Here is a 22,872-nt window from a genome sequence, read left to right as displayed (position 1 = left end):
GTTTGTTTTCCTGAAATGGCATTGAGTGATTGGTTGATTTGATTGAACATTTGATTGGCCGTTTCATTGATTGATTGATTGATTAAATAATTGATTGATCGATTCATTGGTTGATTGGTTGAATGATTAATTAATTGATTGGCTAATTGATCGGTTGATTGGTCGGTTGATTGATTGATCTCATGATTTTATCATGATTATTGTCTTTAAACAAGGTGGAATTACGGGAGAAGAAAATTCGTTTGTTTTCCTGAAATGGCATTGAGTGATTGGTTGATTTGATTGAATATTTGATTGGTTGATTGACCGATTGGTTGATTTATTTATTTATTTATTTTTTGATTGATAAGTTAAATGATTGGTTGATATGTTGATTGATGGATTGATGGATGGATGGATTGATTGATTGATTGATTGATTAATTAATTGGTTGGTTGATTGATTGATTGATTGATTGATTGATTGATTGATTGATTAGTTGATTGTGCCTCCCTCTTCCCAAACAGGTTTTTACATCGAGCATTTTAATTTTTTGATCAACCGTTTTCTAGTGCAAATTACGTCATTAAGAGAGACGTGGTCAAATTCAATTTCTTTTACGAACAAATCAGAAAAAAATTAATTTGATAAAGTCTTTTTCTAATTTCATACAAATATTTTTGTAATTAATATTCATTGGCAATTTGAGCGTTTCCTCGTGTTATCATTTATCTGTAAAAATTCAGAAAAAATAGTAAAATTTGCTATTCGGGGATGTGTATTTTAATTCAAGTTTATGCTCTGGCGAATAGACCAAACACACATTGAAAATGCTGCAAGCCCAAAATGGATGGGAAAATGAGTTTCAGTAATGGGATTTTAGGGGAATCACAATAACAGGGATTTCCTTTGATAGAAGACACCAAATATATATTGACAAAATTGAATACAATATTCATCTATGATTCCGTTTTTATTTCTTATTGTTAATATTTTTTTTATGTAATATGTGTTTTCTTTGATATTTTGTATTTGAAAAGTTGGAGAAATAAGAAATATTATAGAATATAATATATAAAGCAATCAAACTTTGACAAGGACATGAATTGTGTATCATCTTTCTCCCCATTACAGTGGCTTTTCCAGGAAGAAATGATTATACCCTTACTGTCAAATTTTAAAAGTACGACATATTCAGGTCGTGTGACCACCCCTCCCCAGAAACTACCATGTTGTCGCCCCTGATAGTATATAGTGTTCAAGTTGCCCAAGAAACAAGAGGATAAATAGGTTTGATGAAAATGAATATTTTGTCTACGAATAGGGAGCACTCAAGAAACAACAACACTTTATTTTCGAATGTGAATTCCCTTTCATACATTGTTGAATATGCGTATATATCTTTCAAGATTATACTTAATACAATGCTGTATGAACACTACATGTATGATATCTTATCACAAACGCGAAGGCGAATCCACAATTTCAAATTAGCGGCGTCAATCTATATTTGTTTCGGGTGAGGGGATTTATTTAACAATGTTGTATTTTAATATTTGAATGCCTATTGTAGTTTTATGGTGTATAATGTTCCAACGCTTTTCAAAAACATATTTTCAAGACATTTAAATCATTGCCCCCCCCCCCCATTTTTTCATGGAGATCACCCCTGCCCGCCCCCCCCCCCCCCATCGACACCTCTGGTGCAGATGACAAAGTTCTTTTAGTTAGTTTTTCCCATATGAATGTTTAATGTGTCACTCTGACATCGAAGAGAGCGTCCCTGGCGTCGCCTGGATTCGCCACTGAAAAACAGCTAATCTACGTACGAAGTTAGTAAACAAAACTACAGTAAACCAAATCTTTAACCTTTGATACAAAGCCTTGCCCACTCAATAATTATTCTGAGAAGACTTCGAATTACTTTAGTTTCGCTTCGATACATGGGCGCATGAGCATTCATAATTTCATACACGATCATATAACTTATGGCTTAACTACGAACTGCATTGTCGTGGGGTTTTTCCTTCAAAACTAACTTATAATCAGCGCTACAACAAGCATACTGAACTCTATATATTATGGAAAGGATATCCATGGAATTAAAACAAAAGGACACGAGAAAGGAAGTAGAATTTGTATAAAGCCTGAGGCTGTGATGTTGAGGAAGTGAACTGAAAGATTATTAATCAGATTTCGATTCGCATTGCAGAGGAAACCTATATGGCCTTAATACATCACAGAAGTTGAGGTGAGTATAGTAATCGCGTTTAGTAGTGTGCATAGTCTTTAACAATCATTAGTTGATTTTAAGAGACCCTACTATAACCCTTCAGAAAATAGTAATATCATATCGCATGGTTGGGAATGAGAATGCACGAACTATACAGCTATATATGGAATATCATACTGAAACGCGTAGGTGTAAGTTAATTTTTAACCTAGCGTGTACAATTATATTTTTGCTATCCCATGAAGAAATACAGCCAATATAATTATTATCTTTAAGAACCATTGCCCATTGGACCGTGCAATGTGCCAGGATATTGCCCGGAGGGTGTTGAACAAACTCCTATGGGAAATTGGTGATTTCAGCGCATATCATGTCATACGCTCTAATATTGCACTGGCAAATAATACAGATCAAAATAGGCTTCATTACACCGGCAAAAGGCCATATATAAATAAAAAAAAATACATGTATTATTATAATAACTTCTGAATTTAAGGCCAAATATTCCATAATATCTTGTCTTGTTCTCAGAAATTATATTAGTTTCTGTAGTTTATTATGTTATAAATGTGTATTTCTGCGTTTAATTTATCCCCATTACACCTCCATGAGTTCACACATTTATCAATTAAGATAGAGAGGGGGTATGGGTGAGGATCATCAAACATACAGTCGTAAAGAGATTTAAGAGGCACAAATTCGTCATGGTTATCATTATACTAACACATCTTTTGCTCGGATATTACAATGGGACAGGCATTATTCCAGGATCTATATATAAACCACGTAGCAGAGGGGCCAAAAGAGTGTCGCATTACTCATCCATATCCTGAAGAAAATGTTCACCTTTGTATTGTATTCGATGATCAAACAACATTCGAGGCTCGTGACTATTCGCGTTGTAATGCTTAGTAATATATCTTTCATAATCATTGTGTGATGGTATTCCCCGTCCGCGTATGAGCGGATGTTTACGAGATGTTTCGGTATTTAAAGTTCCCTTTAGATGGAGGGGATCTCTCACTTCATTAGTTTTGCTTTGTGTATAACGAAACAGATCTACATTGATTTATATGTGATAGTAAATATTTCAGCTTGTTCAAATCGGCTGATCTTCGTACCAGATCCAGTTAAGACAATTCTTTGGAGATGTTTTAAACTTAATTAGCCAGATTGTGGATATAGTTTGATCATGAATGTGCGGATCCTTCGTAAAGAATGAAAATGTGCTCTTTTTCAAGGAAATTTGATCTATAAATTCGTCGTCATAATATCGTGTACGGAAAGTCATTGCCAGCAACTAGGTGAGGAATGCTGTTATAGTGGTTATTCCCCTTGCGTTATCTTCTTTCTTCTTAACCTTACCCCTTCTTTATTATTTTTTTCTTGAATTCTTTTTTACATTCTTCTTTCCCCTATTTTTTACTTCTTCATTCCGTTTGTTCTTGTTGATATAATAGGATGGTCATTGTTTGCTTAATATACGTTATTTCCACCCTTTCTGTATTTATAAATTTTGTCTTGAAGGATTTCGGTATATAATGTTCCATCAACCATGTTTTGTGGTATTCGTTTGTCTCCCCCCCCCCCCTCTATCTCTCTCTCTCTCTCTCACCCTCCCTCCCTTTCTCTCATTCCTTCTCTGAACGGTATCTCACTCTATCCTTCTCCCTCCTCCCTTTCTCCTCTCTTTCTTTGATTGAGTTATTCTTTCCCATGTCTTATTTAATTAGCCTATTCAACCAATACCAGAGTTATATTGAAATGAACAAAGAATCCAGCATCGCGGCCTTTCACGAAGGACGGTGCGTAAAATGAGGAAAAACTATTTACACGGAGAACTATAGCCCCACAATACCAAGATTTATGACCAGGAAAGTTTTGTTGTATTGAAAACGTAAACACTCGAACCTTTATTTTTTCACTTCCTTTTTGTCTCTTTCTTCATTTTTTCCCGTTTCAACACGTAACCTAATGCACAGTCACACTGACTCCAGACCGATCAAATATATTACGTTATTACCAATGACATACCATCGATCGGTTTGGAGTCGATTTCGGTTACAGTCACAACAACGAAACCGACTCCTAACCGATCAAACTAGTACATTATTTCCAATGACATACTATCGGTCGGTTTGGATTCGGTTTCGGTTACAGTCACACCAACAAAGCCGACTCCAACCCGATCAAAACTATTACGTTATTACCAATGGTATACCATCGATCAGTTTGTAGTCGGTTTCGGTTCAGTCACACCAACGAAACCGATTCCAGACCGATCGAACCTAGTACATTATTTCCAATGACATGTACCATCGGTCGGTTTGGTGTGTGTTTCGTTGATGTGACTAGAGCAACGCTTTTGTTATTGTGTTGGTTATTTATAGTTTCCCGGTCAGTGAGAAGAGCATAGTTGGACACCTTTCTCACCGATTTGCGAAGGACATTTCAACAATCAAAGAAAGAAGAAGGCCTCGGACAGCATGGAAGGACTTAAGTCTAATTACAATGCATTGGCAAGGAAGGTCCTGATCGCTGCAGAGTCGGGCGAATCGGAAAAGTTTAAAGGGCTGTTCAAAGGGCGGCAACCGGAGGAGGTCACCGAAGCTTTGTATGACGTATCGCAAGAAAGATACAATGATGTCCTTGGAAATGTAAGTAAACCTTTCCATGAGTATCCATGTGTTCAATGTATTCTAACTATATATATCATCATGATCATTATTTAGATAGCTCTACACTCCAAAAACATTAAGTACATTAAGTAAATTTTTACCCAAAATGGGTAGAAAGGGAACATGCATGTTTGCTGGGTATTTTTTTTACCCAAAATTGGGCTATTTCACCCCAACATTGCGTAATTTTTACAACATATGGGGTATCTTTCTACCCAACCAACATGCATGTTCCCATTTTACCCAATATTGGGTAAACCCTTTTTTAAAGTGTATATTGGTTTTATATTTTTATGAACTACGTTACATGTAGAGCTATCGATTTCAATTCAATTTTCCTTTCTTTTTTTCTATTTCATTCTCCTTTACTCTGGAATCCATAGCAGAACAGCAGCGTCACAATTGGCAGTTGATAATGCATTATGCAACGGATTAAAGTGTGTTTATATACTTTTTTAATCTATGCAAAACCAAAGCAAAAAAAATAAGTGATAAGTCGACAGCCTTTTCAGAAGTTATCCAGTTTTGAGATAAACAAACCTACATGGGCACACAAATTCATTATTTAGCAGGAATAGTATCAAGATAAATTTGATCCAAATACCAGCGGTTAGATTATATCTTTGTGGTGTTGACAGTAATTGATTTTGAACGATGAGTATAATGACAAATGAGTATATTTGCAAAGTAAAGAGATAGGGCAAAAGTTCAACTATTGTCAATTGCCCCGGCATTGACGTTTGAACGCACCTGACCCTTTTATTCCTCAACGCTACAAAAGAATTGTGTTTTGAAAACATAGACAGACAGTGTTTAAATTAACAAAAAGAGAGATAAAGCTCTGAATAGTTCTAATATTTAGTTTAAAAATGATTGAGAATATGATTTTCTTGTTGGGTTTTGTTTTTTTCGCTCAGAGATATACATGTAGTCTCTTTGTATCAGATAAGGGGTATGTACGTGTTTGCGCGGGGTGTGCATATTGAGTGAGTGTGTGTGTGTGTGAGGGTGTGCGCGTTTGTGTTTGAGGGTGAGTGTGTGTGTGTATTTTACAAAAAGGATTAAAAAAACCAATGGAATGTGTTTTACAACCCGTACTTGTTTGATCAAGAAGTAGATAGGTAGGGTCTCACAATGTCCCGCTCATAAATGTATGACTTTAAAGTCCAAGGCATCAAGGTTGCCTTCAACCAGCGAGACTTGTGCCCAGTTACACCAACGAAACCGACTCCAGACCGATCAGAGCTATTGTGTTATTACCAATGACATACCATCGGTCGGTTTGTAGTCGGTTTTGGTTACAGTCACACCAACGAAACTGACTCTAGTCCGATCAAATCTATTACGTTATTTCCAACGACATATCATAGGTCGGTTTGGAGTCGGTTTTATTCATATGACTGTATCAGCAGTCAATATGTTTACAATAGCTCTGCGCAAAGGCTACTAAACATATGGACTGTATATTTTGGTTACATAACAATGGTTAATCATGAATAGATGCACCAAAGAATGGCATTTTATGAGTCTTTTCAAGGGAATCTAGTTTACTTTCACAAGAACTAAATGCTTACAACTGTCTATTAATTTATAAGTATATGGAAAACGACGTATCTCGCAGAACCGTGAAAATGGAGATTCCATATAGGGACAAATAGTGAAGATTTTTTTTTTCAAAGAAAAGTGGGTTTGCGTATAAGAGAGTTCGTAACCAAATTATCGCTCAGCCCTGCACATTGTAGTAACCGACCCAATTTATTAGAGGTAATGTAATAGTGTAATATCATGAAACAACAATAGCAAAAAGAACTACTACAAGCATAAAACAACACAAGCAACAACAGCTGCTACTACTACTACTACTACTACTACTACTACTACTACTACTACCAACACTACTACTACTACTACTACCAACACTACTACTACTACTACTACTACTGCTGCTGCTGCTGCTTCTACTACTACTGCTACATCTAATACTAATACTACTACAACTACTACTTATTTTACTACTACTACTACTACTACTACGACTACAGCTACGGCCACTACTGCTGCTGCGACTACTACTGCTACTGCTTCTCTTACTGATGCTGTTTCTGCTGCTATACCTCTGCTACTACTTCTAATACTCCTACTACTTCTACTACTAGATCATAATCACTAGGACTAGAAAAACTCCCACTACCACTTCTACCATCAATATTTCAATGGGCTGTAATAACTTAACACCTACCTTTAATTCTATCTTTCTTTCTCAGGTCCGATTTACTCCATTTATAGCTGGCGCCTGGCACGGTCATATTAATGTCATCGATGAATTACTCGAAGAATACAAGGTATATTCCCTCTGATATGGATTTCACGAAAAGCGTTATATAATACAAAGTTATTATACTTATTATTAGTCGTAGTAGTATTATTATTACTATTATTATTGATATTATTATTACTATTATCATTATTATCATTATTATTTTCATTCAACTTTGTCCACTGCATTGAAACAAATTAATTCGTGTGTGACCATTTAAAAGTATTGATAGTATCGAAAATCATACACAGTATTTTCTTGATTTTCAGATTACGAATTAAACTATCTTTTTTATTATTAATAATTTTGAGAATAAAATGGCCTTAACAATATTCCGTGCTTATATGGATAAAGATTTGCATATCTTCGCCATTGTGTGTGATTGTTTAGTTTTACTCTTTTTTGGGCCAAGATGATTAGATTGCTATGGTAGGAACAAAAATAAACACAGTCTGAATACAGACCGAAAAGCTGTTCCAAAATAATGAAACTACTCGTCAGTCGTCAAACAATGGTTTTTTTTTTTTTGGGGGGGGGGTGACTATTCGAGATCCCGTTCTATATCAGCAAGTAGACATAAAACTTTTTTATATGCCAACTTGGCAAGATGGGGCAAGATTACGTATTTATCGCCATCTTATCAAGTCGATGGCACTTTAAAATTTCCGCTTAAAATAAGAATTTTGAAGAAACGATTATCAATTGCTTAATAGCAACCCATTTTTTTTATCCTGCTTCTATTCCAGCCATTCTCAATTACTTTTTTTGAAGCGCCACATTTCTTGTTTAGAATCTATAATGCTCCACTATCCATTATACGCAAACCAGCAATGTATCAGCGGAGTGGGTCCAGGGGCCCCTGGTGGGGGTCGAGGGGGCAGAGCCCCCAGAAGTTTTGGAATATGAAGCCTTTTAAATTGCCCAGAGGGGCTCTAATATCAACAGAAGAATACAAATGCCAACAAACTACACAATATTAATATTAAAAGAAAAATGACCAGTGACTTTTTCACATCATATACCAATGATACTACTAGTTCAGACTGTTCAGCACCAGATATATTGGCTAAATCAAGTGGCGCAATGAGTAAAAAAAAAATGAGGGGGCTAGATATGGCAGCTGAAGCAAAGATATTGAACTTTTCAATACAAAATTCTGTATTTTGACATAATATTTAAGAAAATGATACAATGTTCCACTCTTTCCCTTCCCTTTTTTTCTTGGCCGTGAAACACTTGGGTGGGGCCCCCAATCCCCACCCCCATCTGTACGCCAGTGGCTGAAGTTACGTCCCCCGATTTTGCAAGGGCTGAAAATTAGGCGTTGCACTACACTATTAAACGCCCCCAAACTGCCCCTCTCCCTCTACAACTCACTTGCGGTATCATTCATTCAGTTCGTGTTAAGCAAGAGTGCATGCAGGCATGCAATCACGGCAGCCAATACATCTGAGCATACATGTATTTCACTTTTACAACATTGGATTTTAATCGGCCCCGGAAACAAAGTTTCTGCTTGTTATGTCCCAAATTCATATTCTTTTATGATCAGGATGTTCTTTGAATATCATATCATTTGATGTTTAACTCTTAACCAAAACGTATACTCTGGAAATACAAAATTTCTCACCGTTGAAATAGAAATCCTAAAAACAGAGTTTTCAAATCACTTGTGTGGCACATAAACTTTGTACATAGAATAAATAAAAAGGAGAACACCATCGATCCTCCATAATAAGGGGTTATCGCGGTGCTAAATTGGACAAAATTTGAAGAAATCAATTAACAATTAAGTATCAAATAAAGAGTTTTTGTTTTCTCTTTGTATTAAAATGATCACCAAATCCTTATTTCCAGGTTACTGGTAGAAACATTTTTTTCTCCCCAATTTTCCCTTATTTTTTCTTTTTTTTTATACCGGCTCCCAAGCGCCACTCCGCAAGGCTCGGTGCGCCACAAGTGGCGCGCGCGCCACCATTTGAGAATCCCTGTTCTATTCTTTTGGTTTTCTTATTTTCAGGTCGATGTTAATCAGACGGGGTTTATCACCGTAGAAGGAAAGAAAGTTGAGGTAACCGCTCTATGCGCCGCAATCCGACAACAGAACCTTGACATGGCTAACTGCCTCCTAGAACGAGGGGCCGATATCAACCGATGCTCTCCGCTGTCAGTGGCGTCTTACCGCGGTGACGTCACATCAATACGGTTCTTGGCGAAACACGGTGCGGACATTAACGCTAGTTTTAACAAAGAGGGCGTCACACCTTTGATGGTCGGCTGTGAGCGGTATTCGTTGTACATTGTGCGGCTGCTGTTGAACTACCATGCTGATCCGAGGTTGGAAGACATGGATGGAAACACCGCTCTGCATCGACTGGCCTTGAAGCAGAGGATGTATGTCTTGAAGAACGGTCCGCTTCCGCAGATCATAGACACGCTTGTGGCGTCGGGCGCTCAGATGTCGGTCAACCAGGCAGGACAGACACCACTCACCGCCGCGTGCGCATCCGGAAATGTTGAAGTGGCGCGCGCCATTATGTGCCTCCCGGAAGTACGTCCTGAAGAACAACTGACCGCGCAGGAAAAACTGAGGAAGAAACTAGAAAGTGACGTCAAAGAACGGAATGGTTCCGACGAGTCACAGGAAGGGGAGAAAACACCGCGGAAAACGTCATGGACTCAGAAGTTCACGAATCCCAATGAACTCAGGAAGCTAAAGTGGTCTGTGAACAAGAAATCTAAGAAAACAGTCGCAGACAAAATTGAAGACATTGCAGAGAACAACGGGATGGATACGGTTCACGAGATAGCAACCCCTTGATACTTATTCAATAGAATTTATTTGATAGTTGAGTTTTTATACCAAGGAAACGCAGTGAGCCTGTAGACTTTATACAGTTATAATGCTAATTGCAGCAGAACTTGCATAACCTAATGCTCCTTGGATATTTCCATAGTTCTACCTGCTCAAGTGTTTATATTCAATTATATTTCATCACTGTATCGTTGTGCAATTTATAGGCATATTTCTACGTACAGTGCGGGGAATGGCATCTTCGACTGGGTCGAATTCAAAGGGTTTAACCTACAGGGTCAACCATAAAGGTGTTGGTTTGTTTGGGAAGTTTTGAGGTGCATAATCCCTCACCTTTTCTATTTTTGCCCGCCGTCAATACCACCGCGAGGGAAATATTTTTTTTTTTAATCATATCATTATTTAGAAACAACTTTGCGCTCACTTTTGTTTATTGTCAAGGAAAATTTGGTGAAGGCCCTCCAAGATTTTAAGCTTTTGTGGTATATCTCTTTTCATTGTATCCTGCTGTATTATAAAAAATAATATTTTTATACCAAAAAGGACTATCAACATAATGAGGATCTCTAATGCCCTTTTTACACAGGATTTTCTTAACCCCGGACTATCGCTAACCCCGTACTATCCTTAACCCCGTACTATTTTTTTTCCTTTTCACACATGCCAAATTGTTATTGCTAACCCCGGATAAGGAATGCTTGCTTTTTACACACGAAACTCGCTAACCCCGGACTAGTGGTTTTTGTCGATCATTCGTAGTACAAGTGCTTCACTCGCAATTTCCTTAACCCCGTACTATTTAAGCTTAGCCCACTTTCGTTTTACACATGCGATCTTAACCCCGTACTATTGCTCTTAGCACCGCAATTGGTGGGATAACCCTGCTTTTTTGCAGGGCCAAATAATCCCGTACTATAGGTGGGGTTAGCCCACTTTGCAAAAACGCTGTGTAAAACGAAAGTGGGCTAAGCTTAACCCCGTACTATAGGTGGGGCTAAATTGCCATTTAGCCCCACCAATAGTACGGGGTTAAGGAAATTTTAGCCTGTCTAAAAAGGGTATAAGAGGAATTTGCACGAATCCCGGTTTGCACCATGCATATAGAACGATATATCTTGATTTTTTTGCGGGTGAATAGTAACAAAGGTCCTTGGTTTGGGATATCCTTTTGTAGGATGAATACATTTCATGTGGTGAAGATCACTTCCTTTAAAAGGTCACCGATGTACCGAACATGGGTTGCTGCTATCACGTTTATCATCTATCACAATTGCTCTAATATACAATGTCGGGTTTGACTAAAATTTGCCAAGGACTAACACCTTTTCAATGACGTAATGTGGTGAAATTGTTAAATTACTTCACCATCGATCTTTTTTTTTCTTGTTCTTTTTTAAAGGGTGCAATGCATGATATTCGTGTCTCAATTATTTGTCGTTTACACTGCAAAAACACCGGCGTTGATTTAACACCAGCCCGGTAGCTACATCGGTCCATAAGACTCCACATCAGAGAGGTGTTAAAAAAACCCACTTAAGAATCAAACCGATATTGGTTTAACGCTAATTGGTGTTGCTTAAATGCCAAATTGGTGTTAGCCTAACGCCAAACCTTGTTTCAACACCTCTCTGGTGTGAACCGATATAGCATCAAGGCTGGTGTTAAAGTAACACCGGCGTTTTTGCAGTGTAGCAGCCCCAGTCACTGCAAAAACATTGCTGTTTATTTCACACCAACTGGAGATCTAAGTATGAACACGTCAGAGAAGTGTTGAACCAACACCAGTTAATAATCAAGATGTTGTGTTAACTATGGCTCGTGCATAGCGCCTATTTGGTGCTAACCCAAACTAAATCGGTGTTATTTTAATACTCTATTGTGGTAAAAAAATACTAATCTGGTGTCAAATTAACACCAGATACCGTCTGGTGTACAAATTAAGACTAGAGTTTTGCAGCCCGACATCTCGATCTTAGCATCAACTACACTTAATTTAAAGGTCAAGTTCAACTCAGAAAATGTTGATTTGAATCAATAGAGAAAATCAGAAAAGCAAAATGCTGAAATTTCAGCAAAATCGGATGTAAAATAAGAAACTTATGCTATTTCAAAGTTTCACTTATTTTTAACAAAATAGTTATATGAACGAGCCATTTACATCCAAATGAGAGAGTCGATGGCACTCACTCACTATTTCTTTTGTTTTTTATTTTTTGAATTATACAATATTTCAATTTTTACGAATTTGATGATTAGGACCTCCTTGCCTGAAGCACAAAATGTTAAAATAATGGAATTCCACGTGTTCAGGGAGGAATGAAACTTCATTTCACATGACAATGACGAGAAAATAAAAATATTTCATATAATAAAATACAAAAGAAATAGTGAGTGATGTCATCGGTTCCCTCATTTGCATACCGACCGAGATGTGCATATATGAAGCGAAACTTTGAAGTGTCATAACTTTCTTATTTTACATCCGATTTTGATGAAATTTTCAGTATTATGCTTGTTCAATTTTTCTCTTTTTATTCAAATCAAGTTTTTGTTGGGGTGGACCTGTCATTTAAGTTATAATAAAGGCGAAAAATCACAGAGAACGAAATCGATTTATAGTTTATTCTTTGGCCCTTGTTTCTTTGTCGTAGATTACGTTAGCGCATCAACAATTATTTACATTCATATGGCAAACAAAGAAAATAATCTTGAATTTATCGCGGTAAGATTTTATCATAATACTTAGGTCTTGCAATACAATATCATCAACACCTTGTTTGAGATTTGAAAAAAATACTTCTTCACATTTAAATATTTCAAAGACCTAAGATGTTAAGCATAACCCCTTTTCTAACATTCATAATATTCATCCTCGGTGCACATTAACAAAAGTGAAGATGATGATTATTAAAATTGATAATAATACTTATTATAATACATCATAATTATATACGATATTTTTAATGAATTTCAATAATAATAATAAATGGTACTCTTAATAACAAGGAGAAGGGAGATAAATAGAATGCAGAATATATTAAACAGATATTCAAATAAAAAAAGATCAGAATTAAGAAACTAATGAATCGAATGAATTTCACTTAGTAAAACAGAACGTAAACATAACGAAATTAAGAAATCAATATAAGTAACAATATTCGATAGAAATCAGTAGATAAAACGATTTTAAAACGATTGAAAAGAGCTGTGAAATCCATACATCTTTAAGGCCATCGCACGTCACACGCCTGATCTACGATCCGATTTCAGACCTAATCGCAATTTGCTAATCTTCAAAAACTGTTAATTAAAAGTATCTTTTCTATTTAAAAGGTTAAAATTGACTGAACAATTGTAATGTAACATTTTTGGATGATTGTAAGCTTTTATTTTTATGTGGAGTAGGGACCAAATTAATTTCAAATCGTAGCGAAGTATACAATTGTTAGTGAAGTCATTACGACTAGATACTAAATTCGCTTTTATCTAAAAAGGATGATAGTATATTCAGATTTAAAAAGTATCTTTACATTTAAAATGTTAGAATTAAGTGAAAAAGATTGTAATGTAACATTTTTGGATGATTGTAAGCTTTTATTTTTATTTGGAGTAAAGGCCAAATTAATTTCAAATCGTAGCGAAGCATCCGATTGTTATGACGTCATTACGACTACATATTAAATTTGCTTTAATTCTAATAAGGATGATACCATGTCTCAATAATAGTATCAATTTCTACTACGTTTTATTCCAAAATTGGGTCGCAGACCAATCGTAAGGAGTGTGATGGCCTTTAGATTGCTTTTCCAAGCTAATGTCGCAGAAACAATAATCGTTATCAAATTATGACATAACTTCACAAGAGAAAACTGTGGTAAGAAGGTACACCCCTACATAGAACACCACACAAGCCACTTTACTCTGGTGTTTGGTGTTCAACATCTATGGATGTTATTGCAACGCCTTTGGTCGTTACTTTTACACTCTTCACTGCAAAAACACCGGTGTTGATTTAACACCAGCTCGGTATCTATATCGGTCCACACCAGAGAGGTGTTCAAACAACACAGGTTAAGAATCAAACGATATTGGTTTAACACTAATTAGTGTTGCTTCAATGGCCAATTGGTGTTAGCCTAACGCCAAACCGGTGTTGTTTCAACAACTCTATGGCCCGGTGTGGACCGATATAGATACCAGGCTGGTGTTAAATTAACACCGGCGTTTTTGCAGAATTCGGTGTTCAATCTCTGGTAACTTTAACAAATCAGGGTGTGGTCCTCTAGTAGGGACACCAAGTGATGTCAGTTTTAATGCTCAACTACACGTGTCACATGAAATTGAAACATTTTCAAACATGTAGAATGTGCTCCACGAAACAACTTAACACTCTAAAAAATGAAGTGCTCATTTAGCACTTAATGAGTGCTGATTTAGTCATTCAAATTTGAACTAGAATATCAGCTCTCAAAGTGCAGTCACTATACAAGGACATTAAGTGCTTAATGAGCACTTCATTTTTTAGAGTGTAGTTCAGTGAGCTGTAATTATACAATTTCAAGCTAGTTTTCCTCCCAAGAAAAAACAAAAGTTAAAGTAGACATCTAGTGTAACATCAAGACTTTAGTCTAGACAAAATTGTCATGCTACAGTACACAAAAATGTTGTTGGTATTGTGAAAGGTGTGAAATGTTTGATTGCATAGCGAAGCATAATTATACGGATATATAGTCGTGCAGAACAATGTTTATATATCTACATACTTTGGACGCAAGAGACTGATGAAACATATTTAGCACAAGCTGGAATACTATGACATCATCAAGATATCTATTATGGTTATTATGTATATCACTCGGTATAAAACCTATTCTTTAATCACTGGTCCCCGACTTATGAAAAGAGTTGTGATTATCTGATCGGTCTCATCTGTGGAAAGCCTGCGACGCCAACATCTAGAGTGCTTATCTGTTTGACAAGTTAAAGGTGTGTTCTAGTGCTGCAAATCAGGTGGCATGTTCGGGTTAGGTTCGGTTCGGCAGGGTTCGGAGGTGCCAAGTTCAGCAAACTGCCGTTCGGTTCGGCTACAGCATTAGTGTGTTCTAAATATGGTATTTTGTCATGCATGTATCATCGTCTTGAGAAAGTCAGTGTGCTCATCACTGGTTCCTACGAGATTTAGCATTTTTAGTTAATGGCTTTCCATAGTTGAGAACGATTGGATCAATCGCAACTCTTTGTGAAACAAAGCCTTGGTCTGCCCGTTGGCAACACATATGTTATACATTATGAGCCGACTCGTATACAGGGGGACCAGTTAGTATAATACATGAAATATCATTAAATAAAGGCCATTTTTATGCTTATCATCAAAATTGAATACACTCTGCCAATTTTACTGATGGTTAAAGCTATTCTTTACAAAATGTTTATTATGTTACTATGACAACTACAAGTTCAACAATTTTAACAGATGCAATTCTATGAATACATATTTTTGCACTAAATATTGATTGATAAATTATATTTTATTAAAATTTTTAATACAATTGCTTTTGTTATCAATTCAGTTTGGGAGTGATTTTTGTTTTTCGATCTTCGGTAATAAATAATGAGTGATGTATAGCGTTCTAGATATTTAAAAAGGCAAAAACGTGGAGTCACAAGACTAAGATTAATTTAGACTAGCTGCCTAAAATGTTACATCTACATGTAGTCGCAATACACAATCCAATAAAAAAATGTTAAGATTTCACTGTCAAGATTACTTCAGCCGTGTTCACACAATTTTTTAAATATAGGCCTACATGTAACTGACAAAGCGCGTTAGACTTCTAATAGTCCATCTATTTCATAGACTTAAATAAACTTTTAGCCCCGACTCCTGTGTTTTGATACTTATGAGTCTACCAGAGCAAATAGATGACATTCATGTGGTCTACAGACCGTTGGTCTACTTTTCAGGTATGTCAATACCACCTGGGATAAACCCACTTGTTCCACTATTAATGTGGTCTTATAGCCGTTCAGTCTACGCTAGACTTGGTCTAATACTCACGTTTACTCAAATTTAGTCAAATGTCGAGTTAGTCTAATTTCCACTTTGTCTAATCATTCTCTTTTTCTTTGTCAAACGAAAATTTGATTCATAAACAGTTCATCTAATAGTGGTCTGAGGCTAAGCGGATATGCGATTACATTGGTATGACCTGGAAATTAGACACTAAGCCAAGTAGATATTACATAACTGGGTTTAACCACAATATGAATTATATATATTGGCAAATTGTCAAATTAGAGCAAATACTAAGTAGACGTTCTGGTATTAGACGAATTAGCATTAGACCATGAAGGATGAGACAAAATGAAAAGTAGCCGAAATGGGTGTAGACCAAGTAGCAATACCATAGGGTAACCCTAACCCTAAACTATATAAATGCGCTCTGCAGATCACCGTAAATGAGTTTAAACATAGCTCGACATAGTATACATTTACAGTACAGGCCTTAGGCTCAGTGCAGGAGAAACAACACTAAACCACCATGGGAACATGAAAAATAAAGAAATTTACAATGAAAATGTACAGAATAATTAAATATCTTTTCTCTTTAAAATACAAATTTCCTCTCTTTAATGCCACGCCTAGACAAGAAGGAATAATACTACAAGTACGTATTGGTTAAGTACTTATATAGTTGGTGGTACTGTCATTGGAACATGAAAAAATTAATAAGAACCAACATCAAGAAACATTCTCAATGATTGATACAATATAGAATAAAAAAAAGTTTCTTCCTCTTTCTCCTTTTTTATTATAATAATATTTCCTTCCAAAATTAAACAAAAATATACTTTCTTTTCAACTAACAATTTCGCTAGAATTCAAAGTGATGAAATTAATTAAATAGACGATCGTGGTGCATACGGGAAAGTAAAGATTTAGTGACGAAAGCGTCATACTCATTGAACATGATTTATACAAAATGAATCACAAAGATACATGTTGGGTAAAACAAAGTCTTCGGGTTATCAAACGACAAGTGGTAATGTTGGGGAAACAAGATAACTTAGCATTTTCAAAAGACTGGGGAATTCTGTTTTAGAGAATTTAAGAACTTATTCCTTGCCCCCCCCCCCCCCCCAAAATAGTAACAAAACTGCTGAGGTGGGGGAAAAACCTTTGTTTACAAGTCGAGAGTCAAAACTGCTATAAACCTTGCTTCCAGGGAGGGATCAATTCAAAGTTAGTGGGGCATGGTGATCAAATTTTCTGACAACGCCCGCCTGACGAACGGAAGGTCGTAAGTTCTAAGTCATAGTTAGTCATAACAAAGACTTGAAAATGGGACTCTCTTCAATCAAGGCGCTACGCATTTCGGAACGGACAAGGGTATGTTAAGCAGAACCGAATGGGAAAACAGTCCATAAGAGCTGAAATGGTTACCCTGGGTAAAGGATGAAGTTGTAACTATTTTATAATAGGTCAAAATGCCATCAGAAACTAGATGACGCTTGTGAACCAGCAGGTGCCATCTTCAAGTAGCAGTTAGAAGGATGTCCGTAAAGGTTGGCCCAAAGACTATAAAGACTGGCGGAGCTGCCAACTTTGATACCCAGCTACGGGAAAAACTTACTGAAAAAGGAGGGGGAACTATCTCAATTACACACGAACCAATGAAAGCGATCAATGTATGAATCGGGGAGACGTTGACAATATGCAGTTTTTCACTCGAAAATCCGTCGATTTTCAGGGAGCCTTCTTGGCAGTCCCTCCCTGACAGGGAGACTTGGCAGCCCCGGACTGGTTGATAGGGAAGACAGTCAATACGTGACAAAGCAAAGCGGTAGAACACAAGCACAGGGGACACAGTTCGTTCTAGATCATCCTAGCTTCGCAATGACATGGCAGGACAGAATGTTAATCCCATGTACCGGAAGTTACTAGATCCTTGTGTCCTGGAGGGAACATCTCCTCAGGATAAAGGAACCTGGCCACCTTATTCCTTAGGAGTTTGATGAAGGAACGTGGTAGGATCGATCTTGATTCCTCTAGTCTGTAGTTGTCGTATATCTCCGGATGTGCTATGACCTCTAATAATGCTGTTAGGACCTCTTTATTCTACACAGTAAAGGCAAATGATAAAAGAAAAAAAATATCTATATTATATTCAGGAGTACAAAACAACTTGTGAGATAATGATACTGTATTTTGATTGTTAAATGGTGCTTATTGTATCTACAGGACATATCTTAGTGCTTTACCGTCGCACCATTAGGCCCTACCTCGGTCATTAGATTCTTGCTTGCCTGCTTATGATACATGCATAATCTCCACTCCTTGGGTAGTATTCCAGCAATGAGTTGTCATGACACTCTAATTGCTAAGCAAATGACATGTTAAAATCTGAGATAACAGGTGTGAATTATTTGGGCAGACTTTTATCCCCATGCCGCTTTCCCGACAACCCAGAAGACACAAAGAAAACTCTATAGAGTTTTATTGCAATGCAGATCTTGGTACATACGGTTTGATGTGTCCGAACAATTCCCGGTGGTGCTTCATTAGACCATAATACTTTTGATTATACAAACCTTTAGAATTTCTTGGTGATACTCTGATTCATACAGCCTTCCATCCCCTACGATGTCTTTCATTAGATCTTCATACGTTTCTGAAAGAGGCAGAGTAAACAGTTCATCAAATTAAGCATCCAGCTCAAGCTCATACCTATAAAAACTTTATCTGATTAAAGTGGGTATTGGCATTTTTAAGGCCTAAATAAGATCTCCTAATTTACAAGTGAGATTTGATACTTAAAATCTGAGATTCCTTTCATAAAATTCACAAATTAGCTCCAAGCAACAATACTTGGTCAAAATATAAAGTTAATATCTTGGATAATATCAATTTTAAAAAGTACATAAAACAAAACAAATTCTTGTAATCGATGACCTAAAAGCGTTGGTAATTTATGAGTATTCTTGTGATCAAGGCAGTATAAAATCAGCTAAATTGTCAACTTACCGTCATACATTGCGTAGTGTATTCGGAAGCCTTTGGCTGCATGTGCTGCGTCTGTTGTGAACCTGATCCACACTCGTTTAGACTGTGCAAGGAACGCGATGGGACGCGTAACATTCTCACATGTCTCAAATGAAGTTGTAGAATAAGGCGATGCTGCAAGAAAAGGAAATACAAAAAATGTATCAACCCTGCTAGAAAGGACAGTGTCACAGTGTGTTCAAAGTGGGTTTATGATGTGTTCTTAGTGTGTTCATAGTGTGCTTATAGTGTGTTCACAGTGTGTTCTTAGTGTGTTTACAGTGTGTTTACAGTGTGTTCACAGTGTGTTTGCAGTGTGTTTGCAGTGTGTTCACACTGTGTTCTTAAGTGTGGTCACATTGTGTTATTAGGGTGTACACAATGTGCTTACAGTGTGTTCACAGTGTGTTTACAGATTGGTCACGGTGTGTTTACAGTGAGTTCTAAGTGTGTTTACAGTGTGTCCACTGTTTTCACATTGTGGTCTTATCGTGATCACGTTGTATTCTTAGTGTGTTCACAGTGTGTTCTTATTGTGTTTACAGTGTAAACACATTGTGTTCTTAGTGTGGTCACAATGTGTTCTAAGGGTGTTCACAGTGTGCAAAGTGTGTTCACAGTGTGTTCAGTGTGTACACATTGTATTATTGTGGTCACATTGTGTTCTTAGGGTGCATACAGTGTGTTTGCAGTGTGGTTATAATGTGCATTCTCAGTGTGTTTAGTACATTAACAGTGTGTTTACAGTTTGTTCATAATGTGTTCGAAGTGCGTTTTGATGTGTTCTCAATGTGTTCACAGTGTGTTTTCAGTGTGTTCATAATCTGTTTACAGTGTGTTCATAGTGTGTGCACATTGTGTTCTTAATGTGTTAAGAGCATGTTCACAGTGTTTTCTTAGTGTATTCTCAGTGAGTTCACAGTGAGTTCACATATTATTCTCAGTGTGTCTACAGTGTGTTCAGTATGTTTACATTGTGTTCACAGTGTGTTTACAGTGTGTGCAGTGTGATTAAAGTGTGTTCACAGTGTGTTCATAGTGCATATGCATATTCACTGTGTTCAGTGAATTGATAGCGTGTTCACAGTGTGTTCATAGTGAGTACTCAAACTACAGATCGTGTTCACAGTGTGTTCACAGTGTGTTCACAATGTGTCCAGTGTGTTCACAGCGAGTTCAGTCTGTTTACATAGTAGACAATGATAATTTGCTGGAGATAATTTCTTAACTTTCCCAGATTTGGAGCTTTTAGGGGGGAAAACAATTTCCCTGTTTTCTTACTTAATTTTTTTGACCATGTGACCCCTGTTATGATAGAAACAATATATCAAGCAGTAAATAAATGTTGCATATCATAGTGATTATGTTTTTATTATTATTACTATTTTTTAGTAAAATTAATATCATTGTTATCAATATTATTACTATAATTTTTATCTCATCGATATCATTGTTTTGTTATATAATTATCATTATTATAATTGCGGGGATATTTAAAACTCTTACCTGTTTTTCTAATGACCACAATGTCACCGCATTGGTCCTCCCTTCGTAGGAAGATCTCTGAAACTACAAAGATGACCTTTCGACCCTTTGGTGGTTTGATATGCCACGTGCAGTCGACATTGGCAGGGTAATCCCCAGGAAAGTTTGGTGTCTCGATGTATCCGACGTACTGGCCAATCTCAGCTCTGCATGTCGTATCTGAATAATGGACAATGGAATGATATTAAAGCTTGTGTATAGTTTTGGTAAATCCACCAAAATGCATCTATCACTATTCCAATTCATTGCTAGCTAATATGAATGGATATGCCCTATAACAGTTATGATGTGGAGGATATGAAATGAAAATGTGTTTTACAGGATAATTTTTGCGATTTTACATGGAAATTTAACTTAAGGTCACCCGATCAAATTAAAATATCTGTGTGTTTTTGTCTTTCAATTAAATCCTATTCCAAATCATGGAATGGGCTGAAACTTTCAAGATATGTTCTTTGTCTGTAACTTTTGGATATCTAATCACTAAATTTATAAGATAAGTGCTTGAATGCCCATTTCTTTAATTTAAAACAAGCATCGCCGAGAGAGGGCGCTATATATCCAAGATTTGAATACTTGAAATTTTCTCAGAGAAGTGCAGTTGGAAAAATATCTAACGGTCTCTACGCTTCATTAAGACTCATATTAGATGATATTCGATTATCAATCACATTATTGACCCTTTACCAAAGCTATACACAGGCTTTAAAAGCAATATAACACAAAGCACATTTTAAATAACATCTAGATATAACATAACTAATAAAATCATAAAGTGGCAGTACAGCAGAAGAAGGAGAAAAAGAAGAAGATGAGAAGAAGAAGTAGAAGAAGAAGAAGAAAAAGAAGAAGTAGAAGAAGAAGAAGAAAGAAGAAACAGAAGAGGGAGGAGAAGAAGTCGAAGAAGATAAGAGTAAGAACAAGGACAAAATTATTTAAAATATTGCATTTAATATGTGAGTTTCCTAATGATAAATGTAAATAAATGAACTCGAAACCCTTGAATCACCTTTGCATTGATCTCCATCAGCGACTCCATTCTCATCCGTGGTGGTGTTGCCAGGGCAACGGATGCAGTAGTTCATAGCAGGATGTGGTTGGTACCATCCTCTGGGGCATCTCTCACAAGAGTGGGTTGTGACGTTATAATACGTGCCAGGTCCACAGTGTTCTGCATCAAAGGAGTAGAATTCCATCCTCAATCATCTTCTTTCATCATAAACAATCATTTTTAAATCTGAACATATATCTCAATTCGCATTATTAACTTAATTTATCGCATGCATTTAATTTCATGCGTGGCTGCCGTGTCCTCAAGCATAAACATAAACATTAGTTGAGTATTTCTGATTTTTCTCGTGTTAACATTTTATTTATCTACCTTTTGTACTGAGCGTAGTCATAATTGTTTGGTTGCTTCCATCTGTCTATTTCATTTTCCTGTATTCTTTATCTACGACAAGATGCAGTCTTGATTTACATTTATGTTACTTTGTATTTACTTTTTTGAAGCAGATTTATGTGTAAATATTATGTCCTTTTATACATGAGCAAGAAGAAAAACGGTGTCCTGATCTTGTTTTCCTGTTTATATATATTTGAAAGAAATAAAATCAAATAAATATCACTTCTTATAATGACAGTGATCATTTTGCAAATATAGAATATTGAATGTATCCCAGTTAAAGTATCGTCTATTTCATTTTGCTTTTTTGTCACATGTTTTATAATTATTTTAGTCATTTGTTTGAAATGTTTAATTCTGGTATTACATTAGCATATTTTGACAAGTTTCAGCAAACACAATATTTAAGCAATAATCAACGTCATAAATCATGGATTCAGCCTCTATGATCAACCGATATGTTTCATTATGTTAAAGATGCGAACCCTTTCTTACCTTTTGCTAGACAGTCAGCAAATGAAGTAGCTCCATAGAACCGGGTCAGTAGTCCACCGTTACATGGTAGGCAATGTGTACGACCAGACTCGGGTTGATATGACCCTACTGGACACGGGTCACATGGCTGGAAACCATCTACAGAGTTTTCGCCAGGTCGGCATTGCCCTATGACATAAGGATTGTAAAAATAGAATTCTTATATACCAAGGGTAGCCGCTTCAGCTCATATGAACTTTATGAAAGTCCATTGTTATTTAATTCTTTACCTAATTGCATAATCGGTAGCAAATCTTTAAATAACAAATTTAAGAGAAAATTTTAACAAAACAAATCTGTTGATGAAATGTAATGCATTTGCC

The 22,872-nt window shown here is 36.4% G+C and overlaps 2 protein-coding genes across 10 annotated transcripts in view; one reads left to right on the top strand and one right to left on the bottom strand.

The window, feature by feature from the left end:
* Positions 1-1,928: 1,928 nt before the first annotated feature.
* LOC121421689 (protein fem-1 homolog B-like) lies at positions 1,929-10,555 on the top strand. Of its 2 annotated transcripts, none has more exons than XM_041616474.1 (4): positions 1,929-2,230; positions 4,603-4,869; positions 7,155-7,232; positions 9,228-10,555. In XM_041616474.1, exons 2-4 carry the CDS (start codon positions 4,699-4,701, stop codon positions 10,026-10,028), a joined length of 1,050 nt encoding a protein of 349 aa, XP_041472408.1. In that variant the 5' UTR covers positions 1,929-2,230; positions 4,603-4,698; the 3' UTR covers positions 10,029-10,555. The 2 variants fall into 2 exon arrangements, with proteins under 2 accessions (XP_041472408.1, XP_041472409.1); XM_041616475.1 differs by lacking the exon at positions 1,929-2,230 and adding an exon at positions 2,310-3,516.
* Positions 10,556-17,163: 6,608 nt separating this feature from the next.
* LOC121421688 (signal peptide, CUB and EGF-like domain-containing protein 1) overlaps positions 17,164-22,872 on the bottom strand; it is a 51,742-nt gene continuing 46,033 nt past the window's right edge. For all 8 annotated transcript variants that reach the window (XM_041616467.1, XM_041616465.1, XM_041616468.1 and 5 more), the window contains 6 exons: positions 22,511-22,678; positions 21,620-21,781; positions 20,572-20,769; positions 19,048-19,200; positions 18,615-18,694; positions 17,164-18,141 (listed from right to left, as the gene is read on the bottom strand). In XM_041616467.1, the coding sequence (XP_041472401.1) occupies positions 17,941-18,141; positions 18,615-18,694; positions 19,048-19,200; positions 20,572-20,769; positions 21,620-21,781; positions 22,511-22,678 (962 nt within the window). In that variant the 3' untranslated portion in view covers positions 17,164-17,940. The remainder of the gene's footprint in view (positions 18,142-18,614; positions 18,695-19,047; positions 19,201-20,571; positions 20,770-21,619; positions 21,782-22,510; positions 22,679-22,872) is intronic.

The sequence above is a fragment of the Lytechinus variegatus genome, chromosome 9, assembly GCF_018143015.1.
Source record: "Lytechinus variegatus isolate NC3 chromosome 9, Lvar_3.0, whole genome shotgun sequence".
Classification (NCBI taxonomy): Eukaryota; Metazoa; Echinodermata; class Echinoidea; order Temnopleuroida; family Toxopneustidae; genus Lytechinus; species Lytechinus variegatus.
This window is presented reverse-complemented; position numbering and strand designations above follow the sequence as displayed.